This window comes from Atractosteus spatula, chromosome 14, assembly GCF_055471065.1.
Source record: "Atractosteus spatula isolate fAtrSpa1 chromosome 14, fAtrSpa1.hap1, whole genome shotgun sequence".
Classification (NCBI taxonomy): domain Eukaryota; kingdom Metazoa; phylum Chordata; class Actinopteri; order Semionotiformes; family Lepisosteidae; genus Atractosteus; species Atractosteus spatula.
Genome location: NC_142719.1, coordinates 40,841,033 through 40,866,401, shown reverse-complemented (window position 1 = coordinate 40,866,401; position 25,369 = coordinate 40,841,033). Strand labels below are relative to the sequence as shown.

At 44.6% G+C, this 25,369-nt stretch overlaps 1 protein-coding gene and 1 long non-coding RNA gene across 5 annotated transcripts in view; both read left to right on the top strand.

The window, feature by feature from the left end:
- The window catches only part of csnk1a1 (casein kinase 1, alpha 1), a 33,690-nt gene extending 21,119 nt beyond the window's left edge, over positions 1 to 12,571 (top strand). For 2 of the 4 annotated variants that reach the window (XM_088933471.1, XM_088933469.1), the window contains 6 exons: positions 1,298 to 1,437; positions 2,497 to 2,575; positions 3,220 to 3,294; positions 4,429 to 4,535; positions 5,207 to 5,319; positions 10,990 to 12,571. In XM_088933471.1, coding sequence (XP_088789597.1) covers positions 1,298 to 1,437; positions 2,497 to 2,575; positions 3,220 to 3,294; positions 4,429 to 4,535; positions 5,207 to 5,319; positions 10,990 to 10,997 — 522 coding nt within the window. In that variant the 3' untranslated portion in view covers positions 10,998 to 12,571. Of the gene's footprint in view, positions 1 to 1,297; positions 1,438 to 2,496; positions 2,576 to 3,219; positions 3,295 to 4,428; positions 4,536 to 5,206; positions 5,356 to 10,989 lie in introns of all 4 variants that reach the window. The other 2 variants (XM_088933470.1, XM_088933468.1) reach the window with 1 other exon arrangement.
- Positions 12,572 to 12,815: 244 nt separating this feature from the next.
- On the top strand, positions 12,816 to 21,174 carry LOC148821354 (uncharacterized). Its single transcript, XR_016094163.1, has 2 exons — positions 12,816 to 12,909; positions 20,930 to 21,174. It is a non-coding gene; the product is annotated as an uncharacterized LOC148821354 (long non-coding RNA).
- The last annotated feature ends 4,195 nt before the right edge of the window (positions 21,175 to 25,369 follow it).

Sequence of the window (25,369 nt, the reverse complement as noted above, 5' to 3'; positions counted from 1 at the left end):
TCTCCACTCTCCCCAGCTTCCATTACTGGATGGATGGGGGTAATGCTAAATCCAGTTGTGAACTAGAATGTATTGCTCTCAAATTTTAAGACTCTTTTGGTTTCAAAGTTTAAGACATGTGCCATCACCAAGATGTCTTTGTTGATAAGTGCCACTTGGTATAGGTTAGGTCTTGGCATCCATATCCTTCCAATTCTTGTGCTTTTGACACCTTACAACTGGTAAGAGTATTTTTGAAGGACACAGCATGTAAGTGAAAGGGAGGACATTGCATTTTCCCTGCCTGTTATTCTTCCAGTGACTGTTTTTGACTCTTGTATCATGACCTTGTGTGGGAAAAGGTGGAAACGTGCACCAAAATGTTCACAGTGTGAGTAAGGTCTTTAGAAAAATCCAGATTAGTAAGTATTGTGAACGATGTACTTTTGTATGCAACTGCAGCAGCAGGGACTCTTAACATGCGCCTATAGCTGCCTTGTGACTGGATATTCAGATAGTGGCCTCTAAATGGAATGTTCTCGCTGAGCGCGACTCATCCTCTTCACAAGAGGAAGTAAGGTTGGAGTCCCAGGCCGAGCTCAGTGAGCAGAGCAGCACGGCTGAGTGGTTATGTTCGATGCGGTTGCCCCGTCTCGGTGAAGATGCACTCCTTACAGCTGCCCGCGCACGTATTCTTACGCAGGATAGCGGTCTGGTCCAGAGAAAACTTCCATAATGTGATGTTTCCTTAGCAGTCAAGCCTGTGTTCGGAAGTCAAGGGAGTCATCCTTTTTACACTCTGAAGAGGCCTTGGATGTGTTATATGACCATGCTCTTAGTACATTGGATATGTGGTGGTTTAGGATGTTAGCTACCTTCTCTACATTGTGAGCTGTCATTGCTGCTGGTTAGTCAAGAAATACGAGGCAGGGAGATTTGACTGGTACTGGTGATGAAATTTGAAAATTAAAAAAAGTCTGCAATAGGGAAATTTAGAAGAAGGTGTAAAATAGTAAGTTTGAGAAGTGTTGACTATAGAGCTTCTGGATTTTGTGAATGAAATTTAAAGTAAACCTTTAAATTGTGTAATTCAGATTTTGTTTGCATCTCTAGAAAACAAGAATAAAGGAACAAATTGCTTTTTTTGGTCTGAGGTTTTTGTCCAGTTCTTTTAAACCCACGTTACTGAATAACATTTTGATCAAGACCTACTATGGCCAGAAAGTTTCAAGTTGTTCTGTACATTGTTGTAAAGTACAACAGACTTTTAAAAAATAATGCCCTTTTTCCATGAACATCTTTTTTCTTTTCATTTTAGTTGTTTCTTATTGATTTTGGTTTGGCCAAAAAATACCGGGACAACAGAACACGACAGCACATACCTTACAGAGAAGACAAAAACCTCACAGGCACAGCTCGCTATGCCAGCATCAATGCACACCTGGGCATCGAGCAGAGGTAAGAACAGTGGTGATGTTGCATGTGATTCCCAAGCGTATGTAATCTGGAACTGAAACATTGGGTTAGATCTTGTTTTAAGGGCTGCCTTTAGACTTCCCAGTCTATATCAGCCCCATAGATATAGGAAACAAGAGTGCTTACATATGAGAGGAGACCATTTGGCCCATCTAACCTATTTCTTAGTCAGTAGCTATGATCTTGCCCAGTTGTTTCTTAAAGTAAGGCAGGATATCAGCTGACAGACTGAGCAGCTTGTTCCATACTCCCACAATGCCTCCTGTTCTAAGCCAATTTGAAATGTACTTCCATGTAGTTTCCACTTGTGCCTTTTGGTTCATGTTTCACTGTGAGTTTGGAGAAATCCACTAGGCTTACTTTGTCAGTGCCCTTAAGGATTTTGAATACTTGAATCGGGTGCCCTCGTAGTCTTCGCTGTTCAAGACTAAAAAGGTTGGTCCCTCAGCCAGTCAGTGCAGACCTTGTCTTTTTTAGTCTTGCCTGTAGACCCTGCATGTGTAACAAGGTTTTGCATACTCAACAACCCTGCTCAGCCATATGTCAGAGAGGGGTGTTGCCTTGTCAGATGAGGCTTTTTCTGACTATGGGTGCTTCCTGCTACCAGTAACAGCTGCCGTTTCCATTGACCCAGAATCCCTCATGTTGTCAGTAGGGCTTTGTCACTGTTCTGTGAGAGCACAGGTTCAGCTGTCAGTCATGTCAGCCATCAGAATGTACGTTTGCAGTTACTCAGCTTGTGATACCTTCTTAGCATCTTCTGCAACGAGTAAGCCAATTTAATATCAAAGCTGAACATACTGCATAGTGCTGCTAGGTGTGTTAAAACAGTTATCGCTTAATGGTCTGTTAGAAGAGCAGTACTGCATTGCAGTCAGGTCCGGTTTTATAGTATTCTTTATGGCATAAATTTAAGAAGTCTCATGTTTATTTTTGGGTATCTATTTTTGTAACAGGCTCAGTTCTCTGTGTGCTAAAAATAGCAGTATTCTGAGATGGTGTACTGTCTTATTTTAAGCCTTAAAATCCTTGTCTTTGCAGCCGCCGAGATGACATGGAGTCACTAGGATACGTGCTGATGTACTTCAATAGAACCAGCCTGCCCTGGCAGGGATTAAAGGTAGGACAGGCAGGTACCCTAGGGCTCCCAGATAATGTCAAGCTTGTGTATTTGACAATCTTAAAGGACAACTCTCAACAGCCCTTCTCTTTCCAGGTTTGCATTGCAGTTCTGTGACAGAGTAATGATTTAATAAAGAAATGATGTCAGCTCTTATTTAAAAAGCAAAACTGAGGATGCTGTAGGCATTCTTTCTTGTAAGGCATTTTCTATAGTCACACCAGAATGTAAAACTCTGTTTCTTTGTAGGCTTTGCATGCCCATGGAGGGTTAAAAATGAGCATTTGCATGAGATTCTTCTTAGTGTAATTAGATTAAATAGAACTTCAGCACTGGACAAGTGCTGAAATTTAAATCCTCTGATGGGGCAAATGTTGCAATTTGCAGCTCGCTGTACTGGTTGTGGATTAAGGTTGTAAAAGAGCAGTCTAGCACACATGGACGACCGTGTGAGCAAAGGATCAAGGCCCATGCTCAAGACTGCACCGTTGTTAATGCTTCGACTGTTTTCAGTGACAGTTTAAGACATTCGTAACTGTCATCTTCTCGGTTGTGGGATTGTTCCACATGGGTGAAAGGGCAACATGTTGGTTTCTTTTGGTGTTGCACAACATTTTCATGTTTTTCGCCCACATGTTCCACAGGCTGCCACAAAGAAACAGAAGTACGAGAAGATTAGTGAGAAAAAGATGTCGACTCCTGTTGAAGTTTTGTGTAAGGTATGTACCACCTATAACATTCTGAAGCTTTTGGCTTTTTGTGTCACCCCAGCAAGTATTAACAGTGAACTCGTGTGTTGAACAGTCTGCCCTTTAGGAAGGATTATATAGAAGACCATGTTACTGAGCTATTCCAACTTGCTAGACAGGTCTTGGTTCGTTTTCAGAAAAATGACGCGCTGCTTCTTGGCAGTTTGAAGCTGAGTGCAAATGTGCACAGAGAAGAAATATCAAGTCGGGTACCCCGAGTGCAGCAGGTTAAATTTTTCGAGCTGAGCTTTGGCTTTGTGTGGGATTCTCGTGCGTGTAGCAGGATGAAATCATGGGCTGACTTCAGAGATGCTACTGTCCCATGAATCCGTATGTGTAGCTAGGCCTCACCTGATGTAGTGTCCATTTCTGTCATTGCCAACAGCATTAAGCGTTTGGCAGTTAAGTACATGTTTAACCACTCCTCAGTGTGTTACCATGTGACTTCTAAAACTGCAAGTGACTGACGTTGTTTGGTAATCCGTAGCTCAAACAGGGACACGGAAGTGTTGTGATGCGACTGAGAATGCTAGGAATGTATACGTTTACAGGAGTGTCTAAAAATGCCTGTTGGCTGTTATACTTAGATGTGAGAATGAAAATGTAGCACTTCTGGGTCCTGTGGATCTAGGGCGGAGGTTTTTTTTTTTCCATTTTAAAGTAATGTTAAGGTGGAAACGGGAGTGGAGTGACGAAGTCATGTAATCCCCGCTTTCGCTGAACCAGCTGTGCTCGCAGGCCTGAACCAAACAGATAGAGAGGGTGGGGTGGGGCATGAGATTACAGGGCTGCGATGGAAAGGACATGAGTGAAAACGTGATGGGTGACGCCGCCATCCGCTGGCTGACGAGCACTCGTCTAATCTGTGCCTCTGAAACGGCTTCAGGATGGGTTCATCCCAGAGAGCGGGGTACAGAGGCGTTGGGTCCTGGAGGCTGCGCTTTGAAACTGTGCGCTAGTACAGAGTTTGGGGGCTCCATTCTGGCAGTGTTCTGGGAGAGCCTGACTTCACCTGCGCATTGCCTCTTTCCCCTTGTGCAGCCGGCTGGGTGAAGAGGCTTGAAGAGAGCCCTAATCGTGTTTTTCACATATCCCTTTGCCTAGGGTTTCCCGGCAGAGTTTGCCATGTACCTGAACTACTGCCGTGGGCTGCGGTTCGAGGAGGCGCCTGACTACATGTACCTGCGACAGCTCTTCCGCATTCTCTTCAGGTGCTCACCATTACTCGCCCTCATAGCCCGTTTCCTTAACGTCGAGTCTCGGCTTGCAGTCCTCCCCCAGCGAGCAGTGACGCACGCATAGGAACATGTCTAGTTTCAGGCATTTTACAGTGAGTGAGAAATGTATAAGGCATTATCTGGGGGAAGACAAAAATGGCTTACATAATGCTACATTAAATATGATGTGTATATAAAATATGGATTTACGAGATGGCCATGTAGTAGCATTTTGACAATGTATGAGATTTATTTGAAAATGCTCTCAGGTCTGTAAGAAATCTCTGGCCACTGGCAATTGTGATGGCAGGTATGCTTTGGGAGTCTTATTCTCATTTCCCGGGAGTTTTCCTCCCATTGCCGTTGTGAAAATGTTCAATCTTATTGTACATTGAATGGTTGCATCAACACCACTCAGGTTTTCCCTTTTCATCTCAAGTGATTCTAAATTAAAGCTGAGTTTTTCGCAACCTCACCAGACCAATAGCCAGGATCAGATTTCTCTCTGGTTCCTTTAACAATGTTAAATCTGAACAGCCTCACTGTAATGCGTGCTTTGACGTGATGGGACTCAAAGTGTGCTGCTTGCAGGAATTGGCCTAGGCTGTTGGGAGAGTGCCTGTTGAGCCCCTCTGGGCGCTAATCTGTGCTGGTCTCTCTGGCAGGACCCTGAATCACCAGTATGACTACACATTCGACTGGACCATGCTGAAGCAGAAAGCCGCCCAACAGGCAGCCTCCTCGGGGGGGCAGGGGCAGCAGGCACAAACCCCCACAGGCAAGCAAACTGACAAACCCAAGAGTAACATGAAAGGTTAGTAGCAAAGAGCCAAGCGACGTTTTGAGTGCAGTAACAGAGACGCCAATTGCTTTCAAAGCAAAGGGTTAAAAAAACTGGATTTGGAACACTTTCTGTACCCCAAATTCATTTTTTTTAGTAGATCAATGAAAAACGGTGTTAGATCAAGGAGACACCCAAACATTCAGTTGGTCTGTCTTGCAGATGCAAAGACGTCCTTGGAAAATTTGACTACTAACTTTGAACCAAAATGTCTTTCTTCTTCTTTGGGACAAAGGGGTTGCTTTATATTTGTTTTTGGACATAAAAAAAATTAAATTATCCCTTCCTTGAATTAACCGCTTTCCAAATGGGATAACATTGATAGAGAATTTATTCAATAATCGTTCCTGGACCTAACACTTGTTAGTTTTGATTGGCATACAGATGCATGTCTGATAATAAGATGTTAATGGATGAACATGGGAGTGAGATTCTAACCTATTACTAACACTGGCATTTCTGGCTTGTGCTTTATAATATATTGGTTAATTAATTGTAACAGAAGTACAATTTCTGATAATTGCCCTCTAATTCCACTTTAAACATTTTCTTTTTGATTCCTTATTAATATTTCCTTCACAGCTGGGAAGAAGAGATCTGTCTGCCAAGATACTGGTGAATCAGCAAGGAGTGATGTTGCAGTTAAAAAAATGATCCGCCTTATCCCACAGTTTTTGGTTGGTTTTCCGGATTAATGATCTTAATTTTTCTTTGTCAGATTCCCCATACTGAAGTGGCTCTCAATACTGCAGTCGAAGCCTCATTAAATACTGCTTTAAAAGAAATGCTTGCTTGGTCAAAGGTGGAGGGTGGTGATCCAATATATATCTGCCACGCCTTTGCATCTTACTGTCCGATTATCAATACGCTTCCTGCAGGGTGAGCCGGTTTCGTGAAAACAATCCTGCTTGTCATATATTTAATCCCCAGATTGCAGCGTGGCTTGTTTTTTTCTGTGAGCTATAAATCTTTGAGCCAGTGATGTCTGTGCAGCTTTGTTGTAGGCTCACTGCTACAGTGTGAAAGACACCATGTGAAGGGCCAAATGTTTGATCAGTCCTCCCCATGGAAACGACCTTGTTGGGTTTAAGTCATTTGAGCAGGCGAGTGTGTGTGCTGGCGCACATGCCCCCCCTTCTTTGCGTTCTTCCTGGCTTTAAGCGCAGGTCGACCCCCCCCCCCCCCTTAGGAGCCTTGTGTGTAATACTGCACGCATGGTGAGGTTGTTTATTGGGATTGTGCTGAGTGTTTGGGTGGGCTATTCTCATCGCAGCCCTTTCTGCGCTGCAGAAAATTTGATGCCCTAATTGAGGTTTTGCATGAAAAGCTGATGCATAGATGGCTCCTTCGATCTGAAATTCTGTTACTGTCAGTTCTAATAAAACAGCATGTGTTTAAGGAGAGGTCCTCAGTGCTTAACCAGATACCTACATTTCTGAACTGGTGTTTATCCAACCTGCCTGAACTAGTTTAGATTACATTGTAGTAGTTTCTGAGTGATTTTTAATGGTTGTCGGACTCTTTACATTTGTCTGCATTTAGGTTTTGTTTTTGTGCCATTCTTCTCGAACAGATTGAGATTTCTTCTACAGAAGAAATGTACGAAAGCCCATTTTCATGTGTGTGAAAGTATCTGATGTTTTTACCTTGTTCCAGTTACCCTGCCAGTATGTTTCTGTACAGCTTCCTTGTATAGATACAAAGTACATTTAGCTCATTTCACTGGCAAGCTGCCTGCAGCATTTCCTGGTGATACTTGATGAAATTTTGGAAAATGTCCCAAGCTAGCGAAAAAGATTTCTCCATTCTGCTGATGTCAGTGCAGTCTGCATTTTGCAAAGTTTTCCTTAAAGCTTTGAAAGACATTACAGTATCACAGGAGAAAGGACACTTCTTTATACTGCTGATAATTCATTGCACTTCTCCTGTTAAAGGCAATAAACAATACAAAAATTATACCACAAACAGAACTGCTGATGTAGCAGTGGACTAACCCTTCATCTGTGCTGTCCTTGAGTTGTTTTTCCAATGTTGCTACCCGTTATTGGAACCTCTCTCGAAGGCTTTTGTCCACAAAGCTGAGCAAATTGCCAGTTTTGAACTTGACGAGTTTGACAATGTTTTGCTGATGTGAGATTTTTTTATAACACGCAAGGTCAAATTAGAATTTGACACCTATGTCCTTCCACACCCTCTCCCCCAAACCTTGGTTTCATGTTTTTTTTTAGGACTCTGACTTTAATTGAAAATCATTTCATGTTTCTTAAAAACAAGCTGGGTTTCACTGCACCCTTTCCTAGTTGTTATAGGCGTATTGACCCATTTAAACTAACAACCCCTCCATGCCTGTAAAGCGAAGCTCTTTAGCCAGGAATTTTAAATGGCAAAGCTCTAGAGTATTGGAGCTTGAAAGGACTTTGTTTGGAAGGTATTGCTGGTTTCCTGGATACCATCTTGGCTTCTCCACTACAGTAGGTTTGTAACAATACCAACATTGTTAATGTGGCTTTGTATTACAGCCTTCTTGCGTAGTTACACAATGAAGAAGTATTAAATGAAATTTGTTCAGAGTGAATAATTTCAGTCTGAGTGCATTACCACATGGCCGTTTAACTTTGTGGTCAGCTGATCTTACACCAAGCATTTGTTGGATTGCACTAGATTTCTGAAGATTCACTCAGTTCATTTGGTTTAAAGGTTTGATTGTATTACCTTTTGTAATACTTTATCAACAGCTTTAATGTAGAGAAACTTTGCGTGTTTGCTAGTTTTCTGAAGCAGTGCAAACTGCTACTCATAAACGTGTAAACCTTCAATTACTGTGATGACCATTGGTTGGCCTTAAAGAACAGGACCTCAGAAGACCATGTTCAGGTAAATTTCAGAAAGCTGGCCTTGCACAGTTTGTTTTATCTAGCTTCCTCAATCTAATGAGCCGATACCGAGACATGAAATTGGAAGAACTCTCTCTGTTCTGGTGAAAGTACATTGGAGTGAATTTAAGGGTCATCTTGTATACTCCAAATATGAATAGAGTTGATGGTGCAGTGTTTTTAATTGCTCCTATCAGGGTCCAGTTTATTTTATTGCTAATCCAGGATCCTTTCCAGTGTTAGTGTTTAGAGGCCTATAAATTCTTAATCCTGAAATCTCCTTAACCTGAACTGAAGCTTTAACCCAGACCAGCTTTTTAAATGCCAGGTTGAGATTTAAAACTTAGTGTGTTATATCTGTACTCTTCAGTGATTTGAGACCGTTTCTTGAGAATGCTTGCACTGTCACCTTTGCTTATAGAAAATGGAGAAATTGCTTACTCTCTTTCCTTAATTAATTTCAGTCTCCATCTCATAATTGAAACAGAGGTCATTTTCAAAGGAGTTAAGGACCTTTGAGATTATTTGGCACAATGAAACTTTCCATGCCTTAGGCAACGATTAATTTATTTTCTATAAACATGAGGGCATTCCATTATCTAATTACAATACTTATAAAACAGCAGAGGCAGTCAAATTGCTGTTTCTAACTATACAAGGTTAGGTTTTTGAAAATCTAATTTGGTTTTGGAAATTGATGGTCAGTATCACCTATATTGAATTTTATTTGAAAATTTTGACTTTGCTGAGCTTTTAAAACAGTTTCCAGGTAGGCTGACAAAAATAGTGAAATGTGGGAATGAAGTACCTTAGGATTTGGAATTTTATATCCAGTGCTGAATTCCAGGTTTTTCAGAATTTCATTGCATCTCAAGACCTATACAAATGTTAGTTGTTTTTGGGGTGGATATTAGAAGACGTATGTTGCCGCTTAAAACCGAAGCAGTGTCAAACAAGCTCTCTAGCAATCAGTGTGTACTCCGCCTGGATTTCTTTCTCCCATCTCACAGACCACTACAGTGTGCTTGAAGTGTTCAGAGGCTTCAATCCGTAGCCTCACTTTGCCTGCAGCCAGATCAAACTGTTCTCTGAAGCCTGAGCTGAGCTGTCTTGCTTGGGTCTGAGTCAGAGGAATGGGAGCCAGAAGAGCCTGTCAAAATTCACACACTAAGCACCACAGTGAAATCTTCACAGCGCTGGTGTGTTCATGTGCAGGCTTGTGCTGTAACATTACTGGGTGAGGATTCAAGAAGCCACTAGTGTCTTTCCTCCTGTGTCTTGAAGGGGAGTTAAATTACTGGTTTCTTAAACCTTATCTCTTAAAACAGTCTTTTTATTCAGGGAATTGTTTAGATAATTCTGTTTTGCAGTTTTTCTCTAGCATGAATTGGATTGTAACTTCAGTCTGTAAACAGTCTGCCCGTTACTGTATTACCGCTAATGAGTTATGGGCTGGCTCTGGAAGAGCCTGGGGCCTTTCCATTCACTTGCGTTTCTGCCCTGTTGATTAGAACACCCATTAATTTACCGACCTTATTACGTGCTTTGAAAGTGTAAATAGTTTCGTGTGAAATAGAAGATTTGGTTGCTGTCGGGAATGTACTTTCAGGAAAGTGGATGCTCAGGTCTGTGTTGCAGCCCTTGTCACTGCGTAGCCATTGTCAAAGCCATTTGGGCTTGGGGCCGTCTCTGTGTGGGACAGTGGGAGCAGAAGCAAAAACATCATCGTTGTCTTCTGCGTCACGGGCTGTAAAGATTCTGCTTCCGAAATCTGTTTGGTATGAGGTATGCTTCAGTGCTGGAGTATGAGCTGCTGCAAAGCCGTTGGCTAGATCCTTCAGGTCCCTTTTGTTTCTGGTGCAAATTCCTGAAAAGACAGCTGTTTCGGATAGGTATGCCAGGCACGCGCCTCGGACTGTAGTGCGACTCCTCCCCTGACCCATGAAACCGTGGGGGTCCCGAGTTCTACAGTTTTGCTCCTGAATTGACATGTTGCATAAATTCCATTTCTGAGCTTGGGCCTAAAGTCTTAAACGTCCCATATTTCTATGTAATCCGGAATAAATCACTTTTGCCCAGTGATCGCTTACTTCGTGAAGACTCGTAAATGATTTGTAGTGACGCTTTTAACAAGGTTAACATGCTGCATTTTCATCATCTTCATTGTTTGATCTTGACTAGAGAGGAAGGACATTGGTTCAACAGAGGACTACCTCTCTCCAGTAGTGGTTTACGGTTTTAGTAAGACACCCTGATTGAGAAATGAGGTCACGATGTTGCACTGGTGCGTCCAGTGTAACTACTTTAATTAGGTTGAACTTGAGTTGGACTTTCATACATTCAGTGCTATTTTTTCTGGATCATTATTGATGGTGTATTACTGGGTTTATTTAATCTGCCTACTACATTTTCTTACATTCTTTGACGTTTTGAGTTTTGACGAGCCTTTCCACCTTGCTTCAAATAGAATGTGAAATTAGGTCGTTTTAAGGAGTTCTAACTATAGCTAGATATAAATGTTTAATGAAATCTCATGACCTCTCTGCAGGATCTAATCTCATTCTCTTGTTTTTAAGTGATGTGTCCTATAAAGACAACCTTTTTGTTGCAGAAAGAGCTGCGGCCTTGGCAGAGTTTTTACTATGTGTTGTGCCGTGTTGTAACACTCTGCTCGTTCACCCTGACACAAAGTCTTGACCTAATCCCCTCCCCCCTTTCTGTTTTTCTCTTGCAGGTTTCTAAGCATTAAGGTGATGTAATGAAGCAGAGCAGAATGGTCGTAGCAGGATTTGCCTTCTAATCACTCCCCGGCATCTAGGATTTTAATTCACAAGAACCTGCCAGGCATTGTGGGCAACCATTTTTTGCTGTTTAAGGACTTTCGTTTCATATATTATATATGTAATCGGTATATATAGATAATATGCGCAGGCATCTATCTATATATAGGTTTGTATATACTATATACACACTGAACAGGCTATGTATGGAGCCTTGAAGCTGTAGCCTTTTCTATTGTCCTGTTCCAGAAGACTTGGGTGTCTCTCCCTGTTTCTTTCTTCAAGCTGAAAACTGTGTAAGTGGTTGGCTCACAGAGGAATATAATTGTGCACATGCCAATTTTTCCCTGAGTTCTCTCTCCAGACTCGAACTGCTTGAGCTTGTCCCGCCCCTCTTCTTCGTCTCCCATCGGAGAAGCTCGTCCCCCTGTCCCGTTCCGGCACGGCTCCGCTGGGAGGCGCGTTCCGAGGAGTCAGGCCTCACAGCAGGATGTCATAGATTTTAAATGCACCTTTTTTTTTCTTCCCTTTTTGTTCTTGACCTCAAGAGAAATGAAAAGATGTGAACCTTCCAGCATCAGTTCGCATCCTCGTTATCGAATTCATTGTTCAGAGATTACTTAGCAAACATCGGGGCACCTTTTTTTTTTAAAAAAAAATGGTAAAATCAGACTCTGCCTGCTGATACGTGCTAGAAAAAAAAAGCTAATGTGAAGATTTAAAAAAATTCTAGTGACTACTAGGTTTCTCTTTAGAACGCTGCATTAACTGTATTGTACTTGGTAAACAGTTGAAAAAATAAAACAGGCATATTCATTACAGATTAGGCATCACTTCTTAACTAAACCTGTATGTACAGTAAATTGCTCAAGTAACATAATTGTACTCATTGATCTGGGGTTTTCTGTTTGGACATGTCAACATGTTAATTGAAAGAAGTAAACACCATCTGTTAGAGTCGATTTTATTGCTGTGATGGCCTCAGTGTTCTGTGAGACAAGAACATGTACAAAGTATTTTCGCCCCACTCACCTGGTATCATGCTATTCTTTTTTTATATATATATACATTTTTTTTAAATCAGTAAAGGTAATTTTTTTTCAGTTTTATAGAGATGTATCTTTTCCCTTTTTTTATTTTTATCGTTTTGAGGAAAGGGTTGTTTCTGTTGGTTTTTCCTGCGGTGGAGCAGATCCTCTTGTAAAATATCTCTGGGACTTTCTCTCTGCGACCGTGAAATATTGCGCTGCTGGGTTAGAGTAGCGCCTTTTTTCTGTTAGTTTTTTTTATTAATTTGGAAAAAAACATTGTTGGAGGGTTTTCTTTTCTCTTTACTTCTGAGTCTTGTGAAGAAAGCAAAGGTTAATCTCAGCCTTTAGCCACAACAGATTCACACCAGTAACTTGTTAGCTGGCTGTCCTTCTCCCTTATTACTCCTCTGACCCAGCCTAAGATATTTTACTGCTGGAATTCTATAACAGTGTAATTTATTCCCTTTTAGCATGTCAGAATAAATTAAATTTACTTGTCAGAACCGCTGTTCCAGTGTACTGTGTAATTAAAAACTTCTGCCTTCTTATCTTAAATCCCACTTTACCTTGGAAAGTCTGGTTCATGGACTGGGTGGGAACCTTTACTGTTGAACACTTGATATTGTTTTGCATTGTTCCTTTTATTTTATCTTTCATGGCTTTCATTTCTTACACATCTCGTTTCTCTCTCGAAAACCAATCCCACCATCTTGTTTGAAAGCATCATGAGCCTTTCGTGTTTTTTGCAGCGTCCGTGTTAAATGCCTGGAGTTCGGGAACAAGGCCACCTCTGTGCTGGACTCCATTTCCTTGGACAACCCCCATATGAAGTCCTATAACAATGTATGCATCTAATTACTGTGCAGTCGCATACAACAGATTAAAAGAAAAATGTGGCGAGTGTTTTATTTGTGGGAACAGTGCATGCCTTTTATATAGCTCAAGCAGTTATATACTTTTGTGATGCTGATGGGATTGCAAGGGTTGAATGTCCAGATTTTAAATTGGATTGATTGCTTCGTTTCTGACCTTTCTTACCTGTTTCAGAAATTGCAGTTCAGCTTACAGAAGTTTATACATGTACCACCCAGTCCTTTTCCACAAGGATGTTTGGCATCAGCCCCTCAAGGTTTAGTTTTTTTTTCCTGTGCTTTACACATCCTTTCTTCACCAGACAGGCTCTCCACGTGAAATTTAAAGACTAAAGGTCTCGTTGCTAACCTTGAGGGGCTGGTTTTCAACAGCTGGGAATGATTTGCGTTGGGGTAGTTTAAACTAAGTGACAAAAGAGGAAAACACTACTGTTTTCTAAAATGCACCCCTACATAAACGTAGAGGAGATGGCAGAAAGGTGCAAGTCGAACACTGAAATGGAGTGTAAAACCTTTTCCTGGTTGATTTGGCACCACTACTGGCCCATAGGCATTTTCATGTCCCAAGGATTTTTATTCAGAATGATCCTTTGTGTTGGGCTGGAAGTTACTTCCTTTTCTGTTATATAAGCTGGCCATGGTGATAAACTCATTGTTATAGTGGCGTCACTCTAGTCTGAAGCAAGGAAAAACCATTTACGTGCGCAGAGCATCTCCCTAGAGAGTTAGCTGTTTTTTGTTAGTATGTCGAGGTGCAATAACGGGTATCCCATTTATGTTTGCGGTCTAAAAAGGTTTTACCAGAGGATTCATTCTCCAAACCTGGAAGCTGAAACTCCTGGGACAAAAGATGTGTTCATGGATAAAAGCATAACTTTTAAGATTTTGGGGTCTTGGGAGAGATTGTCCAGAAGGGCAACCTGAATATTAAACCAATGTCCTGCGTTTCAAAGTAACAGTTTCAGTTTGAATTGGATGGGAACCTTAATTTGCTTGCAGTACAAAAATGGCTTAGACATTATTCTACTAAAGCTTATGGATGCTGCTGTAGTTGGGTTTTAGTTTTGTACTTACGGCAACAATGAGATTGGCCTTGTTTATTAATAAAAAGGTTTGACTAACAATAGCAACAGCCGTTCTGTTGATGTGACAGCAGTGGGGCATCAATCACCTGTTTTGTCCTCTCGGCCCACACTGCGTTTCTGAGATGGATGAGTCAGCCCTCTTCTCCTGTCACACCAGCTGAGCCCGAAGCCTGGCAACCGAACTCGAGAGCTCTGCTGCAGGGTATTCTAATAAGCGCTCCAATTAGAATGCTAAAGGGATCCTGTGTGTTTGCACAGTTTCAAATGATGTCCAGGCTCTTGCGCTTCCTCGCCACAGTCCCTGTCGCATTTTCCTTTTGGTGAACATCATTAACGGTCGGGGGCTGTGTGCGTCTCGAGAGCTTCTCTAGCCAATCTTGAGTGTTTGTATTTTAAAAACCTCGTGTTTCCTATTAATAAAAGAAGAATCTCACCTGGATCTCACCTATTATTGATGTCTCGTGAGATAAGAGTTGCCTAGTATAGCACAACAGAGGTTTTCAGCTTCAATGACATGGCTGGGTAACTAGTTTCAGATTCCCACAGCCTTTGGTCTGAAATTCCTCGAGTTCTCTTTTAAATGTACTTTCCCTTACATTCAAATTGTTTCCTCCAGTTTGTGTTTCCCTGTTCATTAACAGGGAAGCAAGGTTTCTGTTCAAGGCTAAAAAGGTTCAGCTCTTCTAGACTTGTATCAGACGGGCTAGATCACGTTTGATTCTTGTTATTTTGTGGCACTGGTTCCGGCGTGATCAGGCTCTGAGTCGGTACAGAGACGGGTGTAATCAAGGACGACATCTAATCATAGTATTTCCGTTTGGTCATGTGGTATTAACGGGTTTGTCAAAATGACAATGTGTAGGACAAGTACTGCCATGAATGTGTTTTTTTTTTTTGTTTTGTCTTGTTACTTGATCGCGAATACCTGTGGATTGAGCTCTCCTGGGGGCGTGCTTAGGTTGCAGAGCTCCTTCGGCTGAAGGCTTTGACGCCTGTTCAGCGGTGGGATGCTTGTAGGTTTTTTTTTTTTAACCAAAGCTTGGATGGTGTCTGGAAGGTTTGGAAGGGGACGTTAGAATCGAGTTCCTGAACGTAATCCTTCAGGCCGGAATTTCCCCCCCCCCCCCCCCCCCAAACGCCATTTTGCTTTAACCACATAATTGGTTCTTTTTCCCCTTTATCGTCTCCTGCCTACAATCCACTAGGCACTCTGTTGTGCAGCTCGTGCAGCCCACACAGGCGTGATCCTGATGGGCAGCCCACAGGTCGCAGTGGGTACATGAACGGCAGGCACAGCTAACAGTGGTTACCTAGCGGCAGCGATTCCAGTGCGATCGGCTCTAATGGTAGGGGCCTGCTTCCTCAGACAATGGAGGGGCAATGGGTGTGTCTGGGTATTGGCCCTCAGTGGGACTGATGCACAGTAGTACAGGCTGCTACAGCCAACGGAGCCCACAGCTCCCCCAGGCAATACAAGTGAAGCAAGTCCCCTGGGACGAAGGGGCTTTCATCTTTCTGGAATCTGTAATGCCAGTTTTGCAAAGGCCTGGCAGTTTTCCTTTGATCATCGTTAAAATATTCCAGTATTTTTCTGTTGCTGCTGTGCCTGCTGTAAACTTGATACCGGCTGATGGAGAACTATTTAGACAGTCTCCACACGACATCAACGAGGGCAAAGCACTCTGTCTCGTATAGAGCGTGTACGCAATGCTGCAAATACATTATTCATCCTGGAATTGTGAATTAAGGACACCCGATATTCCTCTGATGCTCTACGTTTGGCATGAGGCAGGAGCTGCAGCAGCTGGGATGTCTGAACTGCCGCAACCAGCAGCTGAGCCAGAGCGGGGGGCCTCCCGACCTGAGAAAGCCTATTTAGAGCCAACTGCAGCAGGAAAGGGGTCGAAGGTCGGGAGAAATGGGTTTGGGAAGCGGTGTGCTGAGAGCCATAATCTGACGCGCTCCATTAAAGCTGTAATTCAAGGGCTGCCGTGGTGCCTGGCGCGATCCGAGACTCGGACGCGCCAGCGTGGCCCGGTCTGCGGGCAGACGCTATCGACTGCAGCCGGGCTGGATGGAAGCCTCTGGCTTCGTCACCCTGCTGCCTCATGTAGGCAACCTGTATTCCCTCACCTCTGAAAGCAGGAGTTCACTGGGAACTCGCCTGAGCTGTGGCTTTCTGTTCTAAAGATCACTTTATTGGCCGTATACAGTTTCTTCAGGAATCTCTTTTTTTCACATGAGACACACAGACAGGGAGAGAAGCTGGGGGTCAGAGCGCAGGGTCAGCCATTTATACGGCGCCCCTGGAGTAGTTGGGGTGAAGGGCCTTGCTCAGGGGCCCAACGGAGTAGGATTCCTCTGCCGGCTGCGGGATTTTGAACCGGCAACCTTCCAGTCACAGAGCCACCGCTCCGCCCCTGTTATATCTTGTATGCAAATCTGGGCACTTCCTCTTTCTTCTTGCATCCTGTTTGTTTGCCCGGGCCGTGTCCTTCCTGATGCCGGCCGTCGATCGGCGGTGTTCCCTTCCCGTTCCCCCGGATTACCTCGCCAGAAAGCCGATGCCGAGACTCTGGATCCGTACCACAGCTCCGGGCAGGTGAATGGGAAGAGCTGGTTATGGCCGTGCCAGGCCACGAGGGGGTGTCCTATAGCATAGGCTCTATTGGCCTTCCAGTCCCTCTGTGGGTCACACCTGTGTGCTGGTCTTTAGTTACGCGAGCGCGGCGGGGCCCGTCCCCCTCCAGCGCAGGTTTGTCTGGGGAGAGGGCAGCAGACGTTGCCACCTCCCCACAGGGCCTGTGGCTCGTGCTCTTTCAGATCGGGCCCTGCGCACGTGTGCTGGGGTGGATTTATACTCGCCGAGGGGTTCACTGCGCACGTAGAGATCTGCATGCTGGGATCTTGCCAGTGAAAAGTGCGATTAGTTTAGACGTATATGGGGATGATTCTTCTATTTGGTTGCACAGGGTTGCCCTAAAGGAACAGTTATGTACAGAAGAAGAGAACGGTCATGCAAGTATTAGAAGTAAGACATGTTACAATCATGCTGTTAATTAGAGCATCTGTGAAAGAGACTTAGGGGCAATAAAGAGCAGGGGGCCTCAGGCTCTGGATTAACAATCCATCACTTGTCTTTTGACATCCCTCCACTAAGGGGTTCAAAGTCCCAACAAAAAAATTTGAACTAAAACTGCAATGGTTCAAAGCTAAAACAACCAACCACATTAAAGGCAAATAAGTAAAGAAAATGATGATCCAGCACACTTCCTGGAAGTGTCGCTCAATAAAGCTGAAGTATAAAAAGAAGACTTGCAGAGCTGCCACCAGCAGATTACAATTACTTTTTGAAAAGTGGGGGGGGGGGGGTGATGAGCTTGCCTGAGGGAGAGGGGCATCAGGGCAGGATCGAAACGGAGAGGCTCTGCTGGCCTCTTCTGCCCTTGTCCAGAGGATCGGAGCGGAGGAAATCCTCCGTCTCCCACCAGGGGAGGCGGAGCCCTGGAGAGGGGGAGAAGAGGCTGGAGTACAGAGCTTTCCGCCCACACAAAGGAGTGCCGGTGCCGAGGCAGGGGAACCAGCTAGCGTGTCCTTCATTAGAATATCTCTGCCCCTTCTCAATACCCTCATGTGGGGCAGTTGCCACTGTGTCATTACGGACAGACGCCCACAGGAGGCTTGAGTCGGATCGATGCCCTGGAATCAGACTGATATCCAGGTGCCCTAGTGTTCCAGGGACTTGGCAGCTGTAGTGTTTATAACCCTGATTAGCCACACTCCCTAGACTGGCCTGGAGGCAGTGGGTGAATAGTGGAGATGGGGGGTGGACAGGTCTACCCAATCTCAGGCTGTGGCACGCAGTCTTGTCCAAATATTTGCCTGTATTGCAGAGCAGGTTGTAGCCTGTGTGCAGTCACCACTATAGCTACGCGGTTATTGCAGAGTTGGCTTTGTGAATAATACCAGCCTCCTGCCACACCCCAGCGATCGGCAGTTGATATCTAGCATGTAAAATTACCTGCCTGTGCCTGCTGTAGCTTTATTTGATACAGGGCTATACCCACATCTGTGAGCTGGATCTATGCAATTTATCAAGTTACTTAATGTTGTGCAGGAGCAGTGATAAAAAGATTGCATGCTGCACAGCGACACCCTCCATTCAATTTCTAATCGCTTCATCCCATTCAGGGGCGTGAGGGAGTCAGGGCCTATCCCAGCAAGCAACAGGGGCAAGGCAGGGTATACCAAATACCAGACACAAACACATACATGCCAGCACGCTCGCACCAGGGCCAATCTTCCCAGAAGCCAGTTACCCTACCAGTCTGTCTTTGGTCTGTGAGAGGAAACCAGAGCACCTGGAGGAAAGCAGCATGAACACAAGGTGAACTTACTAACTCCATGCAGACAGTGCCCCAGGTCCAGAATTGAACCCAGGGGCAGGGACGTTAACCACTGCACCACTGTGGCACCCACATGGCCACACTGAGGGAAAATTTCGGTGAAATCGGATATTGCAGTGTGCAGGGCATGTAGACAGAGTACATACTGTACATGGAGGTGTCAAAATTATGCAATCCACTGGCATGCATTGTGAGCACCCAAAATCCCGCAGGCTTCTGTAAGTCAATTGCAGAAAGCATTAGAAAGATGGCACCAGTATTCAATTAAACCTCCCAGATTAAGACAATAAGCAAAGGGATGTTGTCCTCGGCCCATGTTGTACAATCCTGATATATCTCAAGCCAAATATGGTGTGTGCTAAGAGGAAACTCGAGTTACAGAAAGCAGGGTCTCTAGGAGTTTGCAAACAATACAGTATCAGATTTTCTTGCTAGCTTTGCCCAGCGGTAGTGTGCGTTCGGTGAGCAGTCCATGACAGCCCTTGGCTGTGCCTGGAGCTAGCTAGAATGTTTTCCATTGAGAAATATGTGTTCTGCAGAGTCCAAGCTACAGAGTGGCAGCTGTGGGGCAGCTAAATTCAGAACCCTCTGCAGCAGAAAGAACAATCACCCTGGCGAAACTGGTAAGAACGTACAGTCAGGTTCTGAAGGACGCGCAGCCATTCGGTGCATCTGGCCTGCGAGGCAGTTAATCGCCAACTGACACAAGGATCTTGTCCTGCTGTTTCCTGACAGAAACCAGGCTATTGACTTTTTTTTGTCACCCTGACTCGGCAGCTTGTTCCACACTCCCACAACTCTTTGGGTAAAGAAGTGCCTCCTGATCACAGTGTTCAGTACACGTCCCTGCGGTTTTCTTCAGTAAACTCTGGTATGTTTCTCCCTCGATTCCGAAGACGCTTGGGTTGGCTTTGTCAAGGCCTCAGGCGATTTCTCCTGCTGGAGTTGGTTCTGTTGTGCTCTGTCTCTGTTCCACACTAAATATATTCAGTTCCTTTAGCTGGTCTATAAAGAATATTCTTCAAAAACCTGGGAAGGTATCGGGCTTCCCTTCTCTGCACTGATTCTAGATCAACAGTATGTTTTTTGGTCACCAGAATTGTACGCAATGTTCTAAATTAAGTCATACCTGTAGATTGTACCTCTTAAAATGTAATATCTCTTGATTTAAGTACAATCCTAGTCCTGAAAAACTCAGTTTTCAGGTTTTGGATCTTGAAAACACTTCTGTGTGGCCACGATTTCTGTTTGCCTTTTGAATTGCTTCCTCACGTTGTCTACAAGATGAAAATGATCTATAAAGTTAATGCCTTCACGATGGCGAGATTAATTACATTGTGCAGTACTTCTACCGCATTCTCAGTGCCGAGTGCAAGGGCGCCGAGATCGTTTTTCGATTCTGTAGTGAGCAGTGCAGTTGGGTTTCCAGTTTGTTTTTATTATTTTTACTTGTCCGGTCAGATAACAATATAGAATGAATCCAGAGGCTGGGAAGTTCCGGAATACTGTTTCTGAAAAACAGGATACGTGACAATTGATAGAGAATGCAAACACACACCTTGCTTTACAAACATCAAACACACGACACGCCTTCTTCCATTTAGACTTTAGCCCGGTATTGTGATATATACAGTATATATCCGTATCGCATTTCTTATTTATTGCTTTCTCTTTGGCCGCTACTGAGCAAGTGATTTTAATCACTGAACATGGAACAAGGGTGTCTTGCAAATAATGTCACTAAGAACAACAAATTATAAGGTTTCAAAATCCTGTTTTCAGAAACGGTGCAGGCCAGGTCAAAACTGCGAGCGTTAGAACTTTATTTCCCGATGATATCTTACAAGCCACTGCAACCATTACGGCAAGTTTATTGCGGTCAAAATATATAATCTAACCCACTCTAAGACACGGAAGGAATTATGTTAAAGAACCGGTTTCGTAACGGATAAGGAAGTTGCGAGAACGAGGCTGCGCAGGAAAGCTCCCCGGGCGGCTGAACTCACCTGAACTCACCTGAACTCCAGGTAGGTCCTCCTGTGGAGGACGCCTTTCCGTAGGCGCCCCCGTGTGGTGTTTGCAAGCAAGTGCGCCACCGCATCCCGCGCATTGTGTAACAGGACTGCAAGCACAGCGGCTAGCAATCTGCTCGTGGAGTGCCCTAGGACATTTCCATATACAGAATTGTTCCTTTCCCTCTCAAATAAACCTTCATCGCCTTCCAGCTGTAGACATCTTACGGATATATACACATGCATATTATTATACATACACTGATTATTTTGTATACAGTAATTCAATTGCTCCAATTAGAAGCAGAATATTGCTGAAAAAAGCTATGGTGATCTATGCAATGGAAGTTACATGTTAGGAATATCTAATAAAACATTAGCAGCTTTATTGGATGAATATTAACGAAGCATATAGCAAATGCTTTTGTATATTTGAGACATGATGTTTAGTAAAAGGTTAAAGCTGTCCTGCCTCCATGTCATTGTAGCTGAACGAGGGAGCACCCCTCCGCTGCAGGGAACACACTAGCCAGTGTGCCTTCAAGAGGAAACCACACGGAGAAACTCACATGACCACAGAGGGACATGCAAACTCCACCCAGAACGTACCCCCGGCCAGAAATGACTTGATACCTGCTTTCATTCGGTTTTTGAATCTAAGAAAGTTCTAAATATGCAGAAAAATATGCAAAACACAAATAAACACCCCAAATAAAAACATGTTTATAAACCTTTATAAGTGTGCAATACGTTTATACTACTATATATATATATGTGACCTTTTTATATTACTCCTGCCACCCTGATCATTAAGCCAAAGTGCCACCATGTTACTTCCATGAGGTCCTTTATTTTCCATATCCCTTGTGGAGGTCTGAGTGCTGTGATTGCCCCCTTATTTTGCTGTTGTAGTTTCCCCCCCACACACACACTGCTGCCTGATGACTTGCTCTGCAGGCTGTTTCCTCTCCTCCAAATCTTTTCTGACCTGTCCACCTTGTCCAGAAAAGGCTCTCGATCTGACCCGATTATTGGACCGGCTGGTAGCAGAACCCAGATCCATACGGGACCGCGAGCCGTTTCGAGACAGCGTGTGAGTTTCACAGCAGGGCTGGCTACTCTTTTCGACGCTCGTGATGCAGGGCTGGTCTGAATTACGCCATCAGGAGGTCTAATAAGAAAGAGTGTCCACAGAGGTGTTTATTTCCCCTCACCCCACTCCCGGGCAAAAGCCCCAAAGTCCTCCAGGCCGGTGGTCCGTTATTTATAGGCCGAAAGACTTTCTCTGGTTTTCTTTGCTGAGGTTTTGAAGACTGAGTAATGAATCTGAGACCCTGCACGTTGCTGTGCTCCCTCTCCCTCTGCCAGGCTGTGCGGTAGAGGAGGGTGATTAGTGCTCTTCAATAAAGCCTCTTCTGGAATAAAGAGCCACCCAACTGGGCAGACAGCGGAGCTGCCATGCTTTGCGGAGAGGTAATTAATTCCGCCCTGCGGATCATTAGTTAATTAGAAAAGCCTTGCAATTTTCCTGGTTGGAGCAGGGAAAGCTCCCTCATAGCTTTGCTGAGAGGAGAGAGGACACGCTGCAGCACGCTGGGAGTGATTAACATCACCCAGAGCTGAGCAGATCGGGATGCACACGGGCATTCGTGAGCTCTCTGGGATCTTCTGTTTATTCACGGGACAGCACAGGAGTCGCATTATTACGATACGCTATTAAAATGTTGGATCAGCAGAGCCTCCACACAGGTCGATAAACAGAATCAGACCTTCTGTTCGTGTTGGACAAATCAATATTCAATCTGTTGGCCATGCAAGGACTTCCCCACATCGTCGCTTTGGTGGGCCTAATATTTTGTCCCAGCTGTCGACATCCCATGGGGAATCTGACGATCCGATTGCTTAAGAACAGACTCCTGGAGTTTGCCCCCCCCCTGGGGAAAAACAAGAAGCCAATACTTTTGTTGAATCTGAGAATAGTCTAAACATGTAGAGAAATACGCAAGAACACAAATGTTTAAACCCCATACCCCAGCAAAAGAGAAAAATGTTCATAAACTCCTTAAGTGTGCAATGTTTTTTTCACTGTACAGTTTAATGTGAATTCATGTCAAGTTGTCTGTGTTCTACTCAAAACATTGATGGTAGCATTTAAGGTATTACTAATAATAGAAACAGTGCATGCATTCATGCTTACAAAACTACAATAGTCAAGTACTGCTATACTGTATATACTACTAACTCTTCGTTGTGACAGGGCTGTGCTTTGTGTTTCACACTGGGAGGGAGTTTCAGACCCGAGAGCAGACGAGCTGCTTTGCGCCGGGATGGTCAGGGCCTGAGCTCAGCAGGCTGGAGGAGCCCCGTTCGGATACAGGGAGGAGGAGAAAGAGACTTGCCGCTGGCTCACTGACAGGGGTGTGGGGTGTGGGGGGAGCCCCCAGGCTTTCACGGGCATTGCCTAGGCTTACCGACATGGAAACACAGGCTCCCTCTTTGATTTAAAATTAAGGTAGGGCCCTCAGGAAAGGTCAGGCTCGCCCCAGAGGGCCTGCACGGTCAGACCCTTATTCTGACCCCCTCCGACCCTCACTGCAGCCTCAGCCTGGACCAGGCAGAATCGCTCTTCCTCCTGGTCAGCAGCCTGCAGGATTGTGACTCCTTGTAGGACCGGGTTCGTTTTCCGTGAATAAACCCGGGCATTCCTGGCACTGCCCCCACTGTTGCATAACAGCTCGGCCGGCAGACGCCCCCTCGGAATGTTTCCGTTCCCAACAGGAAGTGAGAAGGTCTGGCTCCAGATGTGTCATTGGAGTTCTCTTAGTCATGCGCGGCCTGAGACGATGTTGCAGGCAGCGGATGCTGGCTTGGTTGTGTTCTGGTGTCAGTCTCCAGTGAAAGCACTGTGCCTGCTGCTCTGTGTCATACAGATACTGTTCAGATCGATTCCACAGGGTCTTTTTTTTTCTATCAGATGATTCAGACCCATTACAACGAAAAGGAGTTTTGCCCGCTTTTCACAGGTATACAAATTATTTACCGGCATTTCATTCAGAAACGGGCTGGATCTCAATGTTTTTCAGGTGAGACGAGGAGAGGAAGTGAGAAGCGAAAGGAAGATAGGGGCACGGATTCTGAAACCTTCTGGCCACGGAACAGCACACAGAATGAATATACTGTGTGGTTGTAAGAGAGGTTACAAACGAGAGGAGGCAGTTTGGCCCATCGAGCCTGAGTGGTAGTAGCTAATTTTCCAAGGATCTCCGCTGGGTGTTTCTTGAAGGAAGCCAAGGTATAGGTTAGATTCAGTCCCCCTGTTCAAGGACTGAACAGACTCTGATTTTGCAACTAGCCATCAATCCTTATTATACTCGCGCACAAATATTAACAAGGATAGGAGAACGCAGGCCAGGATTTCAGCCTCATTCGGCTACAGTCGACGGGAACTTTTCTTTAGGAAAATGAAGCAGCTGCTCTTCCCGGGACTCCGGTGTAATGTGGAGAGTGGCACCGAGGCAGAGAGCCGCACCCAGCCCAGGTGTGAGTCCTGCCGCTGAGTCAGCAGCCACAGAGGGTGAGGGTGGGGGGGAGAAGAGTGAACTGACTCACCTCCTCCTGTTAGTCACTCCAGAGTCTCACCCTAGACCCTGCAGGCTGCCTGCCACTCTTCTCCTGACAGGGGAGCTCAGTGATTAACATTTCTTTCCTTCTGCCCTGTTTCCCGCTGTGAAATGGCAATTTGAAAGCTTGTTTCTGCCTGGTTTCAAACTACAGACTTTGCGCGTGTGAGGGGTACGTGATAACCACTACTCCCAGAGCCTCCCAGTGCCTGCTGCCGGTCACCAATTGTCTTGAGTGATGAGGGGAACCCTTTACTCCTGTGTGTGCGCTTCACTGCAGGCAGGGGCTCAGAGTTGTGCATTTCTGCGATGAAACCCAGGGAGCTGGTGATGGTAAGACTGTAGATAAGTTAAGCAGCTGTTGTTGTGCTCAAAACCCCAAAAAACCTCAATGGTGACATGTACTGCACACCAGACTAATTCCAAATGCTTGGGTTCGAACTAGTCAGAAAAAATAGGTGGGAAACCAGGGTTCATGAATTCAGCAGTAAATCAAGTCCAGCTAGCACTTGTCTCATAATAGTGCCACCTCACTGCAGTCAGTTCACCTCCGGCCCCTGACAGTACAAGACCAGTTGCATTTTACTGGACAGACTCTCGCTATGTGGGAAATCAGAGCTGTCCAGTCAAGTCTGATCTGAAGTGATCTCTGTTTTTTTCTAACGTTTTGGCTAACATCATTGATCAAGTTTTTGGTTGACCTGGGGGAATCTGATAGTATAATGCTCTCTCACAGTAATGATCCCATTTGTATTTGAGTAAGATTTCATTTCTCTACCCTCTGTTGATTGTGAAATGTGAGATGCAGAGTTTTCAGGATGTGTTGTTTGATTGTGACTGCTTTATAAGCACTTATAAGAAATTATACAGGGAGATTATTCCTCCGTTGAGATTTCTCATGTTCTCTTTCTGATCACCAGGAACGCCTTGTTCTAGAAGCCTCTCCTGTGCTATGACTGTGCATGACGGGCTACAGCAATAGTTTTTGCTTTGAGTGTCCTGAAACCTGAACGTCAAACCTGTTCTCGTCATAAAAACAAAAACGATCAAAGGTGGAGTGGAAAGTTTTTAATGGCTTCTTTAAATATTGTATTCATGCAGACAAAGAAAACAGAATGTTTGCTTTTGTACTGATGACTGCCCAAGCAAAACAACACGCCTCCTCCTGCGCGCTTAACCAAACACTCGCTGTACAGGCCTGTGGTGCGGTGCTCTTTCAGAACCTCAAGGGACTCACGTGGCTCCTCTGCCCTGCTGGGCTGTGGCATTTCAAAACAGATCTGTTGTCCATCCATTACTAGAGCGCTG